The sequence below is a fragment of the Balaenoptera borealis genome (assembly GCF_965194805.1).
Source record: "Balaenoptera borealis genome assembly, chromosome: 16".
In the NCBI taxonomy this organism is placed as follows: domain Eukaryota; kingdom Metazoa; phylum Chordata; class Mammalia; order Artiodactyla; family Balaenopteridae; genus Balaenoptera; species Balaenoptera borealis.
In genome coordinates, this window is record NC_138872.1 from 36,250,663 (window position 1) to 36,265,206 (window position 14,544).

At 36.5% G+C, this 14,544-nt stretch overlaps 1 protein-coding gene across 7 annotated transcripts in view; it reads left to right on the forward strand.

The window, feature by feature from the left end:
• Nucleotides 1-14,544, forward strand: part of PLCB1 (phospholipase C beta 1) — a 690,420-nt gene that overhangs the window by 568,696 nt on the left and 107,180 nt on the right. For all 7 annotated transcript variants that reach the window (XM_082358993.1, XM_082358994.1, XM_082358995.1 and 4 more), the window contains 4 exons: nucleotides 1,611-1,775; nucleotides 3,153-3,252; nucleotides 4,066-4,170; nucleotides 5,183-5,292. In XM_082358993.1, coding sequence (XP_082215119.1) covers nucleotides 1,611-1,775; nucleotides 3,153-3,252; nucleotides 4,066-4,170; nucleotides 5,183-5,292 — 480 coding nt within the window. The remainder of the gene's footprint in view (nucleotides 1-1,610; nucleotides 1,776-3,152; nucleotides 3,253-4,065; nucleotides 4,171-5,182; nucleotides 5,293-14,544) is intronic.

The following is a 14,544-nucleotide window of genomic DNA, read 5'->3' on the forward strand; positions in this document are numbered from 1 at the left end:
GGACAGGATTATAAACAATGACATAGAGAAGTTGAGGGGAAACAGTTGAGTCCCAGGCAGGTGTACACTGCTGCTTGAGTACAGAATGGAGACAGTGTTCTGGAGATGTCAGTGTCCTCTGAATGGACAGGCCATGATGCATCAGAGACCTGCAGCTGAGTCCTGCCTTCAACATTACATCTGGAGCCAGGATGCGGCTCACTTCCGCCTAGTACTAACTTTGTTTTGAACCCCTGACATAGACTTTATTGTGCCAAAATGGACTTGTGAGCTCCAGTGGTGTTCCATCATCCTATTTTACTGATGAGAACATTGAAGCTCGGTGTCATTAATTTAGTTAAGGACTCTGCTTTAATCAAAATCTTAAGTACACAACATCTTTGATGCATCTGAATTCCCATTGTGACTTGCTTAACTTGGAAGTTTCAAACATGTTGTAAAATGTCAGCTATGTTGTTCTTAAGAAGAACCTGAAATTAAACAAAGAGATTGTTGCCTGCAGGTCTCATGCACCCAGGCAAAGAGAACATTCAGGAGAAATGAGTTGTCCCAGGGTAAATTCAGACAGCCTCTTCCTCATGGCTTTCTCTCTATCTTGTATGGCACCTCTGACCACCTTTGGCCTCACTCAGCCTCTGATGGCCATCCTCAGGCCACCATTGTGTCTCATTTCTGGCCCAGCCACAATCTTGGTAATTTTGTCCCCTTTCACCAACCAGAGGTCAGAAAACAAAGGTCTGTCAACAAGACAAGCCAGATCAGATCTCCAGGTCTGCTCCATCAGCACTTGCTTTCTTGCTCCCCTCTCTCTGTTAAAGCAGAGGACACCTCAGAGTCTGAAAATTCGGATAGAAAAAGAGGCAGACGTGGGAGACATTTTATGAACATGTAATTTTAAAATCTCATTTAACTCCACAATATTCATTAATTTTATAGCTAGGCAAAGGATACCCACAACTGTGTGGATGGCTAACCAGGTGAGGATAGGAGTGATGATAAATTGGGCTTAATAGTTTAAGGTCATTATTTGTTTTCATATTTTTTTTATCATCATTGTGGCTTTTTATTTAAAGTGTAACAGCTTTGAGAATTGGAATAGCATGATGTTATAACCACTCTTTCAAGTTGAATTTTATGAGCAAGAGGAAGTTTTTTAAATGCCAGACTTTCTAGTGTGTTATGTTTTAAATTTGTACTCTTAAATGACCTTTTAATTTCATTTACAATCATGCTAAAATGAGAATTTTTTTCTCATAACATTTTTAAGTATTAGAAAAACATTTATGTTCAGATAAAGGCTCTACAGATCAATCTTTAACATTTAATAGATGTATCTCTCAAATGCAAAGGCGTAATCTCATCAAACTTTTGATACTTGTTCATTTATTTCCTCCTATAAAACTTTGTCTTATTAATTGACTTCTAACCTCAGTATTTTCAGTATTCCTCTACAAATTCTTTAACCGAAGAAGAAATCACGTTTGTACTCTGGTTTCTATTTTATTTTGATTATGGTTCAACATTCACCATCAGCATTTGTACCTCCCTGAAGTATTCTCTTATATCATTGTTATTCATTTATCAAGAGTTCCTTTTTTATTACTTTCTAGATTATTTCAGGTCAGTTTCTCTCTGATAAGAAAGTCGGGACTTATGTGGAAGTGGATATGTTTGGTTTGCCTGTGGACACAAGGAGGAAGGCATTTAAGACAAAGACATCACAAGGAAATGCTGTAAATCCTGTCTGGGAAGAAGAACCCATTGTGTTCAAAAAGGTTGGTCTAGTGTCCTTAATATGAGATGTTACTGCATCTTCTAGGTGTTTTACACTGGGGAAAAAAGTAAAATGAGGAATTATGTGTTGCTTCATTTGGGAATTTACACATTAATAATGCAATAGCATTTTCAAAGCTATCTTAAAAACTATTCAAGATTTCCATGAGTCACTTTTTTGGATTTTTCATAATTGCATTGTAAATCAATTAATTCTAGGATACCTCATTTGGAAGGCCAGAATAACATATAAATTTAACTCATAGCCTCTCATAATACAAGTGATAAGTGATATGTTTTCACTATAATTCAAATGAAGTAGAGTGGGAAGTAGAGAATAATATGGTAGCCAAGAGAAAGGAAGTCCATATTTCCTTTAAAAAGTATATTAATTAAACTCCATAGAATCTCCAGCCACTGGTGCTGCTCTTTGTAGCTTGTCTGGAGTCTGTCTGATAGAGTTAAAATCTTTTATATTCAACTGGGCTTTCCCTCTGCCTTCACCAGAAAGCAAATCTTTTTCGCACATGCTTCACACACAAAGGAAGATGCTAAGTCCAGTAGAAAGTAGAGTGGATACTTACCATACCGTTTGCTTTTATCTGGCCAAAATATCTACAAAGACAGTCTTTTGTGGAGAGAATATCTATGGTAAAGGTCTCTGTGCCCCAGGGTTTTTTTTAATATGCTAATTGGATTTAATAATACTGTCTGCTTCATAGAGTTATTATAAGTATTCCCTAATACACTGAAAACATTTAGAAAATATCGAACACACTGAAAATAGTCAATAAATGTTAGTTTGTTTATGTTACCAAAGAAATAAATATTTAAGGATACAATTGGCCTCATGTTCTTGACATGGGATATGTGTACTCCATATGTTTTACACTGAGGGGAAAAAAAGTGAGCAATACTTTTGGCTAATTTGGGAATTTACAAATATATAAATCAATCCCATTCTGAAAGTTATCCTTGAAAGCTACTTTTTAATTTTTGCTTTTGCTCCAAAGTATAAAAGTAATTTGCTTTGAAAATATAATAGTGAAAGCTCAAACGGTGATAAAACCACCAACTCTTTGTATTTAAACATAGAACTTTTGTCATTTCTACCTTGAGAATGTTCATGTCAAAAGAAAATGGTCTATTTGTTGATTCCTCATTTGGACAAGGTGATGAAACATAGATGAAGCCATATCTCTGGTAATCCATCTCTTTTTGAAAATCTAAATTATAGACCAACAACTTAACTTTTTATCAATTTGCTCAGTAGAAGCTTCTTGGATTTGGAAAAGTGGGGCCAGTTTAAATAATACCTTTCTAATTCTTTCTTGCAGTTGCTCCTTCTTGTAACCATGTGTATTGTTAATGTCCTATAGGTAGTTCTTCCTTCTCTGGCCTGTTTGAGGATAGCAGTTTATGAAGAAGGAGGTAAATTTATTGGTCACCGAATCTTGCCAGTACAAGCAATTCGACCAGGTATGGATAACGTGGTGAGAAACTTTTTATCAAAGTTGTCGAGAAAACCATCACTGCCTTACATGATTGTTAAAGAATGATCTAGGAAGCTATTTGCTGCTTTGGTGTTTTGTTACATAAAAAGGACTATAAATTTAAGTATTTAAATCTGGCAGTTTTATGTTTTTGTGACATGCTATGATCAGTGGGCAAGTCAACTCTTGCCAGTTAATTATGTGTAACAAACTATCTGAAGATTCAGAGGCTTATAACAAGTGTTTTATCTTCATGCTCACAGGTCTGTGGTGTGGCGGGGTTGGGCAAGTCTCAGCCATGTAGCTGTGCTTTAGGCTCTGGGCTGGGCTTAGGTCTTCCCACATCTGCTCATTCAGGGGCCCCAGCTGAAGGAGCAGTGGCGCCCACAGACATCTCATGGCAGCCCAGTGGAATGCATAAGGGAACACCTGTTTCTGCAAGTGCATTTTAAGCCTCTGCTTGTACCACATCACTAACATCCCATTGTCCAAAGCAGGCTAAGCCCCAAGTCAAGAAATCACATACAAGGGATAAATTTGGACCAATAATTCAATGTATGACATATGGTTTCAAATTCTCTCTTGTGGGGATAAACATGGTGAAAGGAAAAAAATCAGCATCAACATTGTTTTCCTGTCTGATGAGAAAAATAGTACCTTACCACTCAAAACCACATGATTAAAATGAGAAAGAAGTGAGCTGTTTGTCACCCAAAGTCACCTAAAATAAACACACATGTCAAATAGATGTTCCTGTGTTACAAGAAAATATGATGCACGGTATGATGTCACCCTCCAGGCTATCACTACATCTGTCTGAGGAATGAAAGGAACCAGCCTCTGATGCTGCCAGCTCTCTTTGTCTACATAGAGGTGAAGGACTATGTCCCAGATACATATGCAGGTAAACAACCTAACTCAAAAGGATATTTCCATCTGGGGTCATCCATATTTTTGTGACTTAGTGGAAAGCAAAGTGGACCAAACAAAGGCAGGAGATTCTGGCCTCAGAATTACCTCTATGTTTGTATGCATGTTTAAAGGTAAATTGATCAAGCCTTTGTGAATAAATTTTAGTTTAATTTAAGTCCCCATAAAGTATTGACCATTTTTATCCATTGGGTAATATTATTCTCATGGGCCCAGTACTTTCTAACCAATGCTATCTGATACTATACAGTTTATCTAGGCCTGTGCAATGAATTTGCCTTCAGCCAGTTTTAGAACCCTGATCCTTTCCATGGGTGAAATCCTAAATTAGAGGAATTAACTTATGAAGATGTCAACCAGGAATCATAAATTTAAATGCTTATACTGTCAAGTGGCCTGAGTGCAAGATACTGGGGAGTGGTGGAGACTCTGGCAATCTTGGAGCACATGCCCCATCCAAAGATGGCAGCCATAACTCACTCCAGCTAGACAGTATCATGTGCAAATGAGACCCATATTGCCAAGTCATTGAGTTTTTCAACAGTTTGGAAAGCAGTCTTTTTATGTGAAATGTCTCCATTATGAAACACCATTTGGCCCTATTAAGACAGGTGTGTGGGCCATTGCTGGAATGGATGAAACACTCAAAAATGAACTATAAAATTTGGAGCATTGAGGCATCCTGAGTTGGAGCTTGTCCAGTTTGGCTCGCAGAGATGACCTCCTTTGAGTTCTCTCTTCCTGAGGGTTCAGCAAAGGGTCCTCACTCTTGTCCATTTCCAAAATGTTGGATGGATAAGTAGAGAGTCATATGGGTAGATGGAAGGATGGAAGATGGATGGTGAATCAGTAAATGGATAGGTAAGTAAATAGATGATGAACAAATGCATGGATGGATGGGTGATTGAATGGATGGATTGATTGATGGATGGTGGATAATCAGTATCTCCAGGACCTTGGATCTAAAATGTCTCTTCCCTATTTAGATGTGATTGAAGCTTTGTCAAATCCAATCCGATATGTGAATCTGATGGAGCAGAGAGCTAAACAACTGGCAGCTTTGACGCTGGAAGATGAAGAAGAAGTAAAGAAAGAGGTGAGAGGGTGTTCTAGTTTTGGGCACAGCGTGAAGCATGATTACCACATCTCGTTGCTGGCTTTGCCTACATAACATCACCCCTCAGGAGAAGAAAAGAGCACATTGGAAAACCACTTTAATGGAGTTCAGCCTCATCTCCCAAAACATCTATATGATACCCTGAATTTTTCGTATTTCATTCTCTTTTGGCATTCTGTGGCCACCACCAGCACGTTATTTTGTGACCACATTAAACAGTACACATCTTGCTGTTTCAGAGGAAAGTTTCTAGATAATTTCATGTTGATTAAAGGTGAATAAGGCACTTAAAAAAGAAGATGATCATCAAGTTATTTGGTATTTTCTTTTGTCTTTAATTTAAAGTACAGGGTTTTCAAAGTGCTTTTGTGATTTCTTACAATACATAAGGTACTTAACACAGTGCCTGGTGTGTAGTGTGAGCCATAAAGTCATTACTATTATTACTGTATATTTATGTATTATAATACATATTCCCAAAATAATTGGTGTATTATTCTAAATTAGATGTCACTATGCAAAGAATAATTAAGGAAGGGTCTAGAAATATTAGGAGTAAGTTTAAAAATATGAAGCCTCTGTGTAGACTGAAATAGAATTTAATGATTATTGGAGATGACAGCAATATTACAAATAGTGATAGAAATGAGCTATTTTCATATTTCATTTGAATATTCAGAGGATAAATTCAGGGAAACAGATGAGAAAAATGGAGAGTTATCAGTATAGAAAAAAAACCTTGAAAATTGTTTGGGTAACTATAACTAATAGCAAGTCCGTTAAAGTTGACATTATTTATTAAATCATCTTTTTCTTATTCCAAAAGAATAAAGAAAACTAGACTTATCATAGAAAATTTTTAAAATAAAAATGTGAAAAGAAAATCCCAAATAATTCACCTATAATCCAAACACCCAAGCCACCCAGAGATAACACTTTAAATATGGGGTATATATGTAGCTCATCTTTTTATGCACAATTAGTACTTTTTCATAAAATGGGATAATATTCACAATCTGTGTTTTAACCTTTTATTTTCACTTAATGCAAACATTTTGCACGTCTTAAAATATTCTTCTACGACATGACTTTTAATAACTTCATAATCTTCTATCATACATATGTACATAATTTATTTTTCCAATCTCCTATTGTTGGATATTTTGAATGCTTCACTATTTTAAACAGATCTTCAGTGAACATCACGTAAATATGTTTTTGAGCACATTTATGATTATTTCCTTGTTTTTTGTATAGAATTTTAGAAATTTTTGATCTAAGATATTGAGTTAATTGAACAAGAGAGAAAATGAAATGTAAAAAAGAAAACTATTTAACATCAGAGTAAAATTTTCTGGGCTCTTATTTACACTGCAGGCATCATATCCTATAGAACCAGTAAATACATATCATCCTCTCTGATGAAATTTAAAGTTAGACTGGAAAGTTTTATAAATAATGCTTTCTGTTGTATGCAGTATTATAGGGAAATTTTACACTGCTGGAAAATTATGCCTAATGGTAGACATGAATTTACTTCCAAATTAGGAGTTTGGGATTAACAGATACACACTATTATATACAAAATAGATAATCAACAAGGACCTACTGTATAGCCCAGAGAATTCAATATCTTGTAACAACCTATAATGGAAAAGAATCTGAAAAAGAATATATATATACATATACATATATATGTATAACTGAATCACTTTGCTGTACACCTGAAACTAACACAACATTGTAAATCAACTATACTTCAATTTAAAAAAAAAAAAAAAGCTATTGGGGGAGAATGTAATACTAATGGTTATAAAAATACAGAAGTAGAATTTTAGGTCAACATTATTTTTGTTTCTTCTCTAAAAATGATGGTCATAAGGATTTTCAGTAATGCTGATTAAACTCAAAGAATATTTGAACATTTTCAATTTTAGAAATCATCTTAGAGGCACTGAATCACATAGATTCCATATGGCAATAGAGAAAATGCAAATTTTTCCTTTGAAATGTCTAAACCCTTAACTGACCTCATTTTTAAAGCTTGAGAAAAAAATCATTTGCCCTTACCATGTAATGCTGGGAGAGGAAAGTCATTTAACACCTTTGAACACCAGTATGCCCTTTATCTTGTCTTGTAATAATGTAAGTTTGTTTGAATGAGGCCACTGAAAATAAGTAACTGTGGTTTTCTCAAAAGAAAATTCTATCTAGGACATGGCAGGCACTGGAGACACTATTTTAGCAGCAAAGACTTTTTTAGTATAATCCTTTTAACTTGGTAGTTATAAAGGTCATTTCTATTTGAAAATGAAAGACTTCGTTGGACTACAAAATATTCCCAGAATTGAAACAGTCTAATAAATTATCTTCATAGAGTACTTTGCAAACCAAATAAGTAGGAAAGTTGAAAATTCCCCCATGCTTTGAACAGCAGACATTTGTTTCAGATCATGTGATATAGATAGATAGATAGATAGATAGGTAGATAGATAGAATTACAAATATATATATAATTCCAGTATATAATTGTAAGTTAAGGGGTAACAGAGATTTGAGTTGCTGGATTTATTTTGTCTCTTTTAAAGTCACAATTCAGGATGATGTGTTAGTAAAGTCATAGAAGGTTGCCTAATCTGAATCATAACAAAGGCTTTATAATATTTATAGTTATTTCTCTAAATAAAATATTGTATAAAAATTTAAAAACATAATAAACAAAGAAACAAAAAGGCCTCTCAGTAATCTTGCAGAGAGTGTTAACATTTTTGGTGTATGTCCTTCTAGCATGTTTTCTATGTATATATATTTTTCTTTACAAAAGTTCTTAATTAAAAAAAAAAATGTTCCACACCCCTAATAGTTTAATGTGGTTAATAGAGATGACTAATGAGACATCAGTAACATTTTTATTTTTTATTTTTAAAATACACCTCTGAAGAGAATAAAGTAAATATCCAATGTATTGACTGCAAAATATTATGTGATATTCCAAATGCAATATTTGAACATGACTTGTTTTTAGCACGTCAAGGAGTGCAGAAACATTTTACTGAGTGCTTACAATGTACCTGGCACCATTCTGAGCCTTTTAATGTTTATTAACACATTAGGTCCTAAAACATCCATATTTTCTTAACGACTATTTTTATTGCCATCTAACAGTTGAAGAAACTGAGGCACTGAGAGATTCTGTTCCTTGTCCAGTGCCACACAACTATTAAGGAGCAGAGCTGGGATTGAAATCCAAGCAATCTAGCTCCAGAACTCATGTTCCACACCAACACTTCTAGAAGTTTAATGTGCAGACCAAGGCATCGTAATAACATGCTGATCCCATCTAATAACATGGGTCTGGGCTAGGACCTGAGGCTCAGCATCTCTGACCAGCCCCAGGTGATGGGATAACACTGTCCCATGGTCCACACCTTGAGTAGCAAGGGTCTACACTACACCACATCGCACTACCTCAATAACAAAACTGTAATTTTCTACTAACCTTTAATAAGGACTAGCCCTTTTTCATCTTTCTGTCCTCTGTAGCAGGTCACCTGGATGACTGACCACAGACTATAAGACCTTTACTTTAAATAATAATCCTTTGAACTGAATTTTCTATTGAATCAAATGTCAAGATTTCTCCCTTTAAATCACTGGATATTATTAGAACTTGTTCTTCAGTAAGTTAGGTTTATGTATGTGGGATCTATTCGGCTAGTTTGTACACTGCCTGCTGGCCCTCTATCGCCTGTGTGTTCATGTTACAAGTGAAGGTGTGTGAGTGGTCTTCACATCCTTTTGATGTTGAAAAGAGAAAGCTGTTTGGTAGTATTCAAATTTCATTTATTCCAAGAGGCCTACTTTTTTAAGTTGTCAGATTCATATGCTCTTATAAGTGAGCTGAAATTTATCTAAAATAATTTATTTCCTAATTCTGTGTTTGGCACTGTGGGCATCTTCAATGGGATTTGATTATTTGAAAAGAAAAAGATCCTATGGTATGGTATGAACTTTACCAGTAGGATAATCCAACAGCAAAAAATCCAAGGTGGTGCTCTCAAAAAGTTAGAGTGTTTAAACTTAATAAGGCCTTGGGTGTCGTTTAAATTTTCCAAAATGGGAGCTTGACGCTTTACCCACTGTCCAAGAACTTGGCACTAAAATCAAAGATGAGGTTTAGTGGTCATTTTGGATTCTCTTCCTCCTCAAATAATGATTTAGCAAAATACCAACTTACATAAAAGAGAGACAGATATTAGAGGTAGTTGGGGAGGTGGCAGGGGTTATACTTTGGCTTGTAAAAAAGCTCTAAGTCCTGGGGGTAATGTACAGCATGGTGACTATAGTTAATAATACCGTGTGTATACTTGAAGGTTTCCAAGAGAGTAGGTCTTAAAAGGTCTCATCACAAGAAAAAGTTTGTAACTATGTGTGGTGATGGATGTTAACTAGACTTATTGTGGTGATCATTTCATAATATATACAAATATGGAGTCATTATGTTGTACATCTGAAACTAATATAATGTTATATGTCAATTATATCTCAAAAAAACTCTGTACTTAGAAAAATACATACACTAAATAAATGTTTCTTGATAATGATGGTGATAGTCCCATAGTTTGATAAAAAAATATTAAGAAATTTTCTCTTTTAATATTTTTAAATTATAGATCAAGGACCATTTCACTCTAACTTTTCACTTGCATGTGTATAAAAATATGCCACATATATCACAGAAGTAATGTCATGTCATTTTTAAGAAAATTTTTATGGAGTCACATGAATTTATTTTCTGCAAAGGCTCAGAAGTGTAGTATTCCAGATTTAAGTCAAATACACATGTGCTATGATCTAAAAAAAATTAGAAAGAAAAGAAAAAAAAATACCACCATACAGAAACAATAGTCTCTCATCATCCCTGAACTTTAAAGCATCGAATAAAGTAGGAAGAGAAAGTGTGCCTTTTAGGTAATGGCCTTTAGATAATGACGCTGTCCCTTTCATTTCTACACAGTTTTGGAGTTTACAAGGCACTTTGATTGGATACCCTGGGTAAAACGGGGCCTTAACTAGGACAAACATATAGTCCCCATTTTTAGGAGAGGGAACAGTTGCTTATAATGATAGAGTGACTTGCTTAGTATCAATGGCCAATAAATGGAGGAACCAGGGTCTTTTTAAATGAGATCTCAAGAGAAGACCATATATTCACTTGAGTTAAAACTACTCAATGAACAGTTCAATTCCACTGCTTTTAGAAACCTCCTCCATAACAATTTTTAAAATTTCAATGGATTCTAACGAGGGGCTTTGGGTTCATCTGCCTAAAACAGCGATGAATCCAGAATCCATGCCATGACCAATACCGTAGGGATTATAAAAGCATGACTAAATGACAAAGTTTTTCACTCTGCTTTAGAGCAAGGTTTCTCAAATTTTAATGTGCATACGGATCACCCAGGGATCTTGTTTCAATGCAGATTCAGATTTAATCGGTCTGGAGCAGGGCACAAAATTCTGCATTTCTGACAAGATTCTAGGTGGTGCTGACGCTGCTGGGCTGAACCATATTTTGAGTAGCAAAGCTCTCGGATTTTAGTTATGTATCGGGATCACCTGGATGGCTCCAAAAAGCACAGATTGCTGGGCCCAACCCCAGAGTTTCTGGTTCAGTAGGTGTGAGGTGGACCAAGAAATGGCATTTCTAACAAGTCTGTAGTGATGCTAATGCTGCTGGTCCAGGGACCACACATTGAGAACCAATGCTTTGGAGCCCTACATCTGTCTCTCACAAGCACCTGGCTCTCCCCACATGGAACTGAAAAGCCATTAATTCCATCCACTCTAAAATGTCAGTTCAATCTCAGGAACCTGGGAAGAGCTACAGGAGAAACTCTCCTTGGGGAATTGTCCAGAATCTGTTCTGTGAGTGATTGATGATAGTCTTTGACAAATGATTTGCTTAGTTAATATAAAAGATACATTTCCAAAAGATGAATGTGAAGGGTGTTTGGTCCATGTTTTCTTTAAAGGAGGAATCCTTGATTTCTGCCTAACCCAAAGAATTCATTTCTGCTGATTTCTTTGGAGACTGTATCAAAATATTTCCAACAAATTAAAGCTGGTAGGAATGATAACATATGCAACACAAAATAGTCAGCAGAGCTATGCCCTGTCACCCTTTAATCTCTTTCTAAATAAGCTGTTGCAATTATGAACTAAATGCAGATTCTCTAGCCACAGACACAGAAAGAGCAGCATCTTCATATTTTTCACCCATTGATTCATTCGTTCAAAAAAATTTTTTAACATAACATTTAGATAGTTCTTTAGCTTCAGGATTTTGTCACTGATACTACATCTATTGATTATACATGAGGAGGAAACAAACTGTGGATGTCTTCATGCATTCATTTAATAAAAGTTTTTTTTAACACACTGCATCAGTCACCATGCTGGGCAATATAGAGATATAATGTTGAGAAAAATCAGATGCTCTCATAGTCCTTAAAGTCTGGAGAAAGACTGTAATAAAAATTTACGCATATGCATGTAACTTGCAGCTGTCACTAAGGCTTCAACAAAGAGATACCATGTGAATGCTGATGATTTCTTTGTATGATGACACATATGTTGACAAATACTGAAGTCAACAGATGAATTTATTCAGCTCCTTAAAGCTGTCTTTTGCTTTAACTCACTTTGGTAAACTCTTAAAAATATCAGAGTTTTGTCATAATTTATTATAAAATTTTTCAAACATACACAAATGTTGAAAAAGAACACCCGTATATCAATCACCTGGATTCCACAATTCCAATTTTGATGCATTTTCTTTATCACATATATATCCATCTATAAATCCCTCTATCCTTTCATTATTGCAACTGATTTTTGATGCATTTCAAAGTAGGCTGCAAATATTAGCATAATTCATCCCTCAGTGCTTCAGAACACATACATCAGGATATACTTTTTAGAAATGTTCTGAAATTTTTAGAAATGTGGGGTAGATGTATTATCTAATTTCATTCAGGTTATATAAATTTAAGGTACCAGTTGTACATGTGTTTAAGCAAGCTTTTTCTTAAGGGAAAGGCTAGTTTTGATGAAGCCACATCCACTGCCCACATTTGTCCTGAGTCGACTGGATTTCTGCATGATGAAATTATGAGTCTTGCCCTCAATATTCTGGAAACACTGATGACCTTGCCCTTGCCCTCACCCATCTAGTATCCGAGTCAAGATGCTGTCATCCTAACCACTACCTGGAAGGGACTGTACTTTTTAGATGACTCAGGCAGGACACCGACACCTCCAATAGCTCAGTCAACACATTCTGATGTTTGGAAGACCCTTTACTCACCATCTTAACCACCCCACTAAATTCCCCAAATTTGAGTTGTCTCTTGCTTCATCATCAGATCCAAATTTTCAGTGCCTGGGATAGGAATCTTTTCAACTAGCATACCAAATGGCATCTCCTCCTTCTCTAAAACTTGTAAAAATGGCCTTTCCAGTTATACTTTTACTGATCCACTTGTGTTATATTTTAAGGCCATTCTGTTTATTTTTGATATAGGAAGGATATAAGTATTATTTTTAATAAAATCTTGGCTTTAAAAAGTCCACTGTTTCATGTTTTGAAGGAAAAATAGTGTAATGCTTTCATTTGGCCACTGGAGGGCAGTGACCTACTTCTGCTGTAGTTGATTTTTCTCTACCCAGCTAAGCAAAACTTGGTGCTACTGAAATATCAATTTCTGAACCTTCTTTCCTTGAAATTTGTTTAATTGGATCGCAAGAGTCTCACCATTAAATCGAGAAAACTGATATTTCTAGTTCTTTTGTTTCTATTGTAATTTCCAGTGCAATGCGAAAGAATTTCAGGCTTATTTCATTCAAGCGCATAAAAAAGAATATTTGGACAAAGACTGGGGAGAAAGCAAGTCACAAGTGTTGACTTCCACTGATGCTTGTGAGTGGGGCAAGAAATTTGGTTTTTGCATTTCACCTCACATATCCACAGAGTGGGACTTATTCGACCTTTCAGTGATGATATCAAAAATTTATTTTTTAATACCGGAATGCTTTTTTTTTTTTTTTTCTGAATGCCTTTTTAGTGCAACAGAGTAAGCTCTTTGAGAATGGTCTTTACATTTATACATTTCTGTATCTCCGCAGTAACGTAAGTTACTATTGTGGTTCCTTAAGTTGCTATTATCATAGAATACAGGGTGAACTAGTGCAATAGAAAAATTCAGACTTTAGACTATGACATATATTCAAACACCAGTCGCACCCTTAACGGTGTGGCTTCTAGAAAGTCTTTAGTGAAGACTTTAATAACGCCTCTGACTTCTTTGCTGTATAATGGAGTTGAGCGGCTGCCTTCGCTGTCTGGCTGAGACGGAGCTGGCGTGTGTAACGGTGTCTGGCACACGATGATCTACAGCTGCTTCTATGGTCAATCTCCAATAGGGAACTGCCAGTTCAAATCTGTATATACTGCCCTTCGCTAGCAACGTATTTTAAGCAACAGTGCGATATATTTGCAACTATAGATTCTCACTAAATTAATAAAATCTGTTTCCAGAAAATCCTAAGAGGTCCCTGACAAGGGTCAGTCTACACAAGGAGCCCCAAATTCCTTAGCCCAGCATTCAGGGTCCTCCTTACCCGCTCTATTCTCTCCACCTTTGCTGGGTCCCTGGGGCGAGGAGGTGGGGGGCGGGGCGGGGCTGCAGACCAGTTGGCCCCGCCCACTGCGTTTCCAGCAGTGGCTCTGGGTACATTGCTGACTGACACAATCCCGGAAATCCAGGCAAACTCTCTCCTCTGAGCAGAGGGTACAGATGGGCAGCTTCTGGGCCGCATGCGCTCTGAAGATGTGCTTTGGCCTCTCAGTGGTTTTAAATTGGGAGATACCGCACCAAAAAGTCAGTTTCCCAGCTTTCCTCGCAGCCTAGGCAATAATTGGCTGGAATTCAGTCGCCCCTCCCAGCAGCTCCCCCTCCAGGTCTGGGCACAGCCTCGCTTTGCCCTGTTGCGTGAAATCTAGTCCGTTTCGCTCATTTCCATCGTTTCTACTGACTGCCTGTTACTGTACAGTGCCAAGGGTGCCCCCGTGCCCCCCAGGGTTATGTGGTGCCGTCCACCCTACCTGAAGGCATCCCCAGGACCCCTGGACCAAGCACTTCTCCCAAGCTTACCTCAAATCCAGCACCA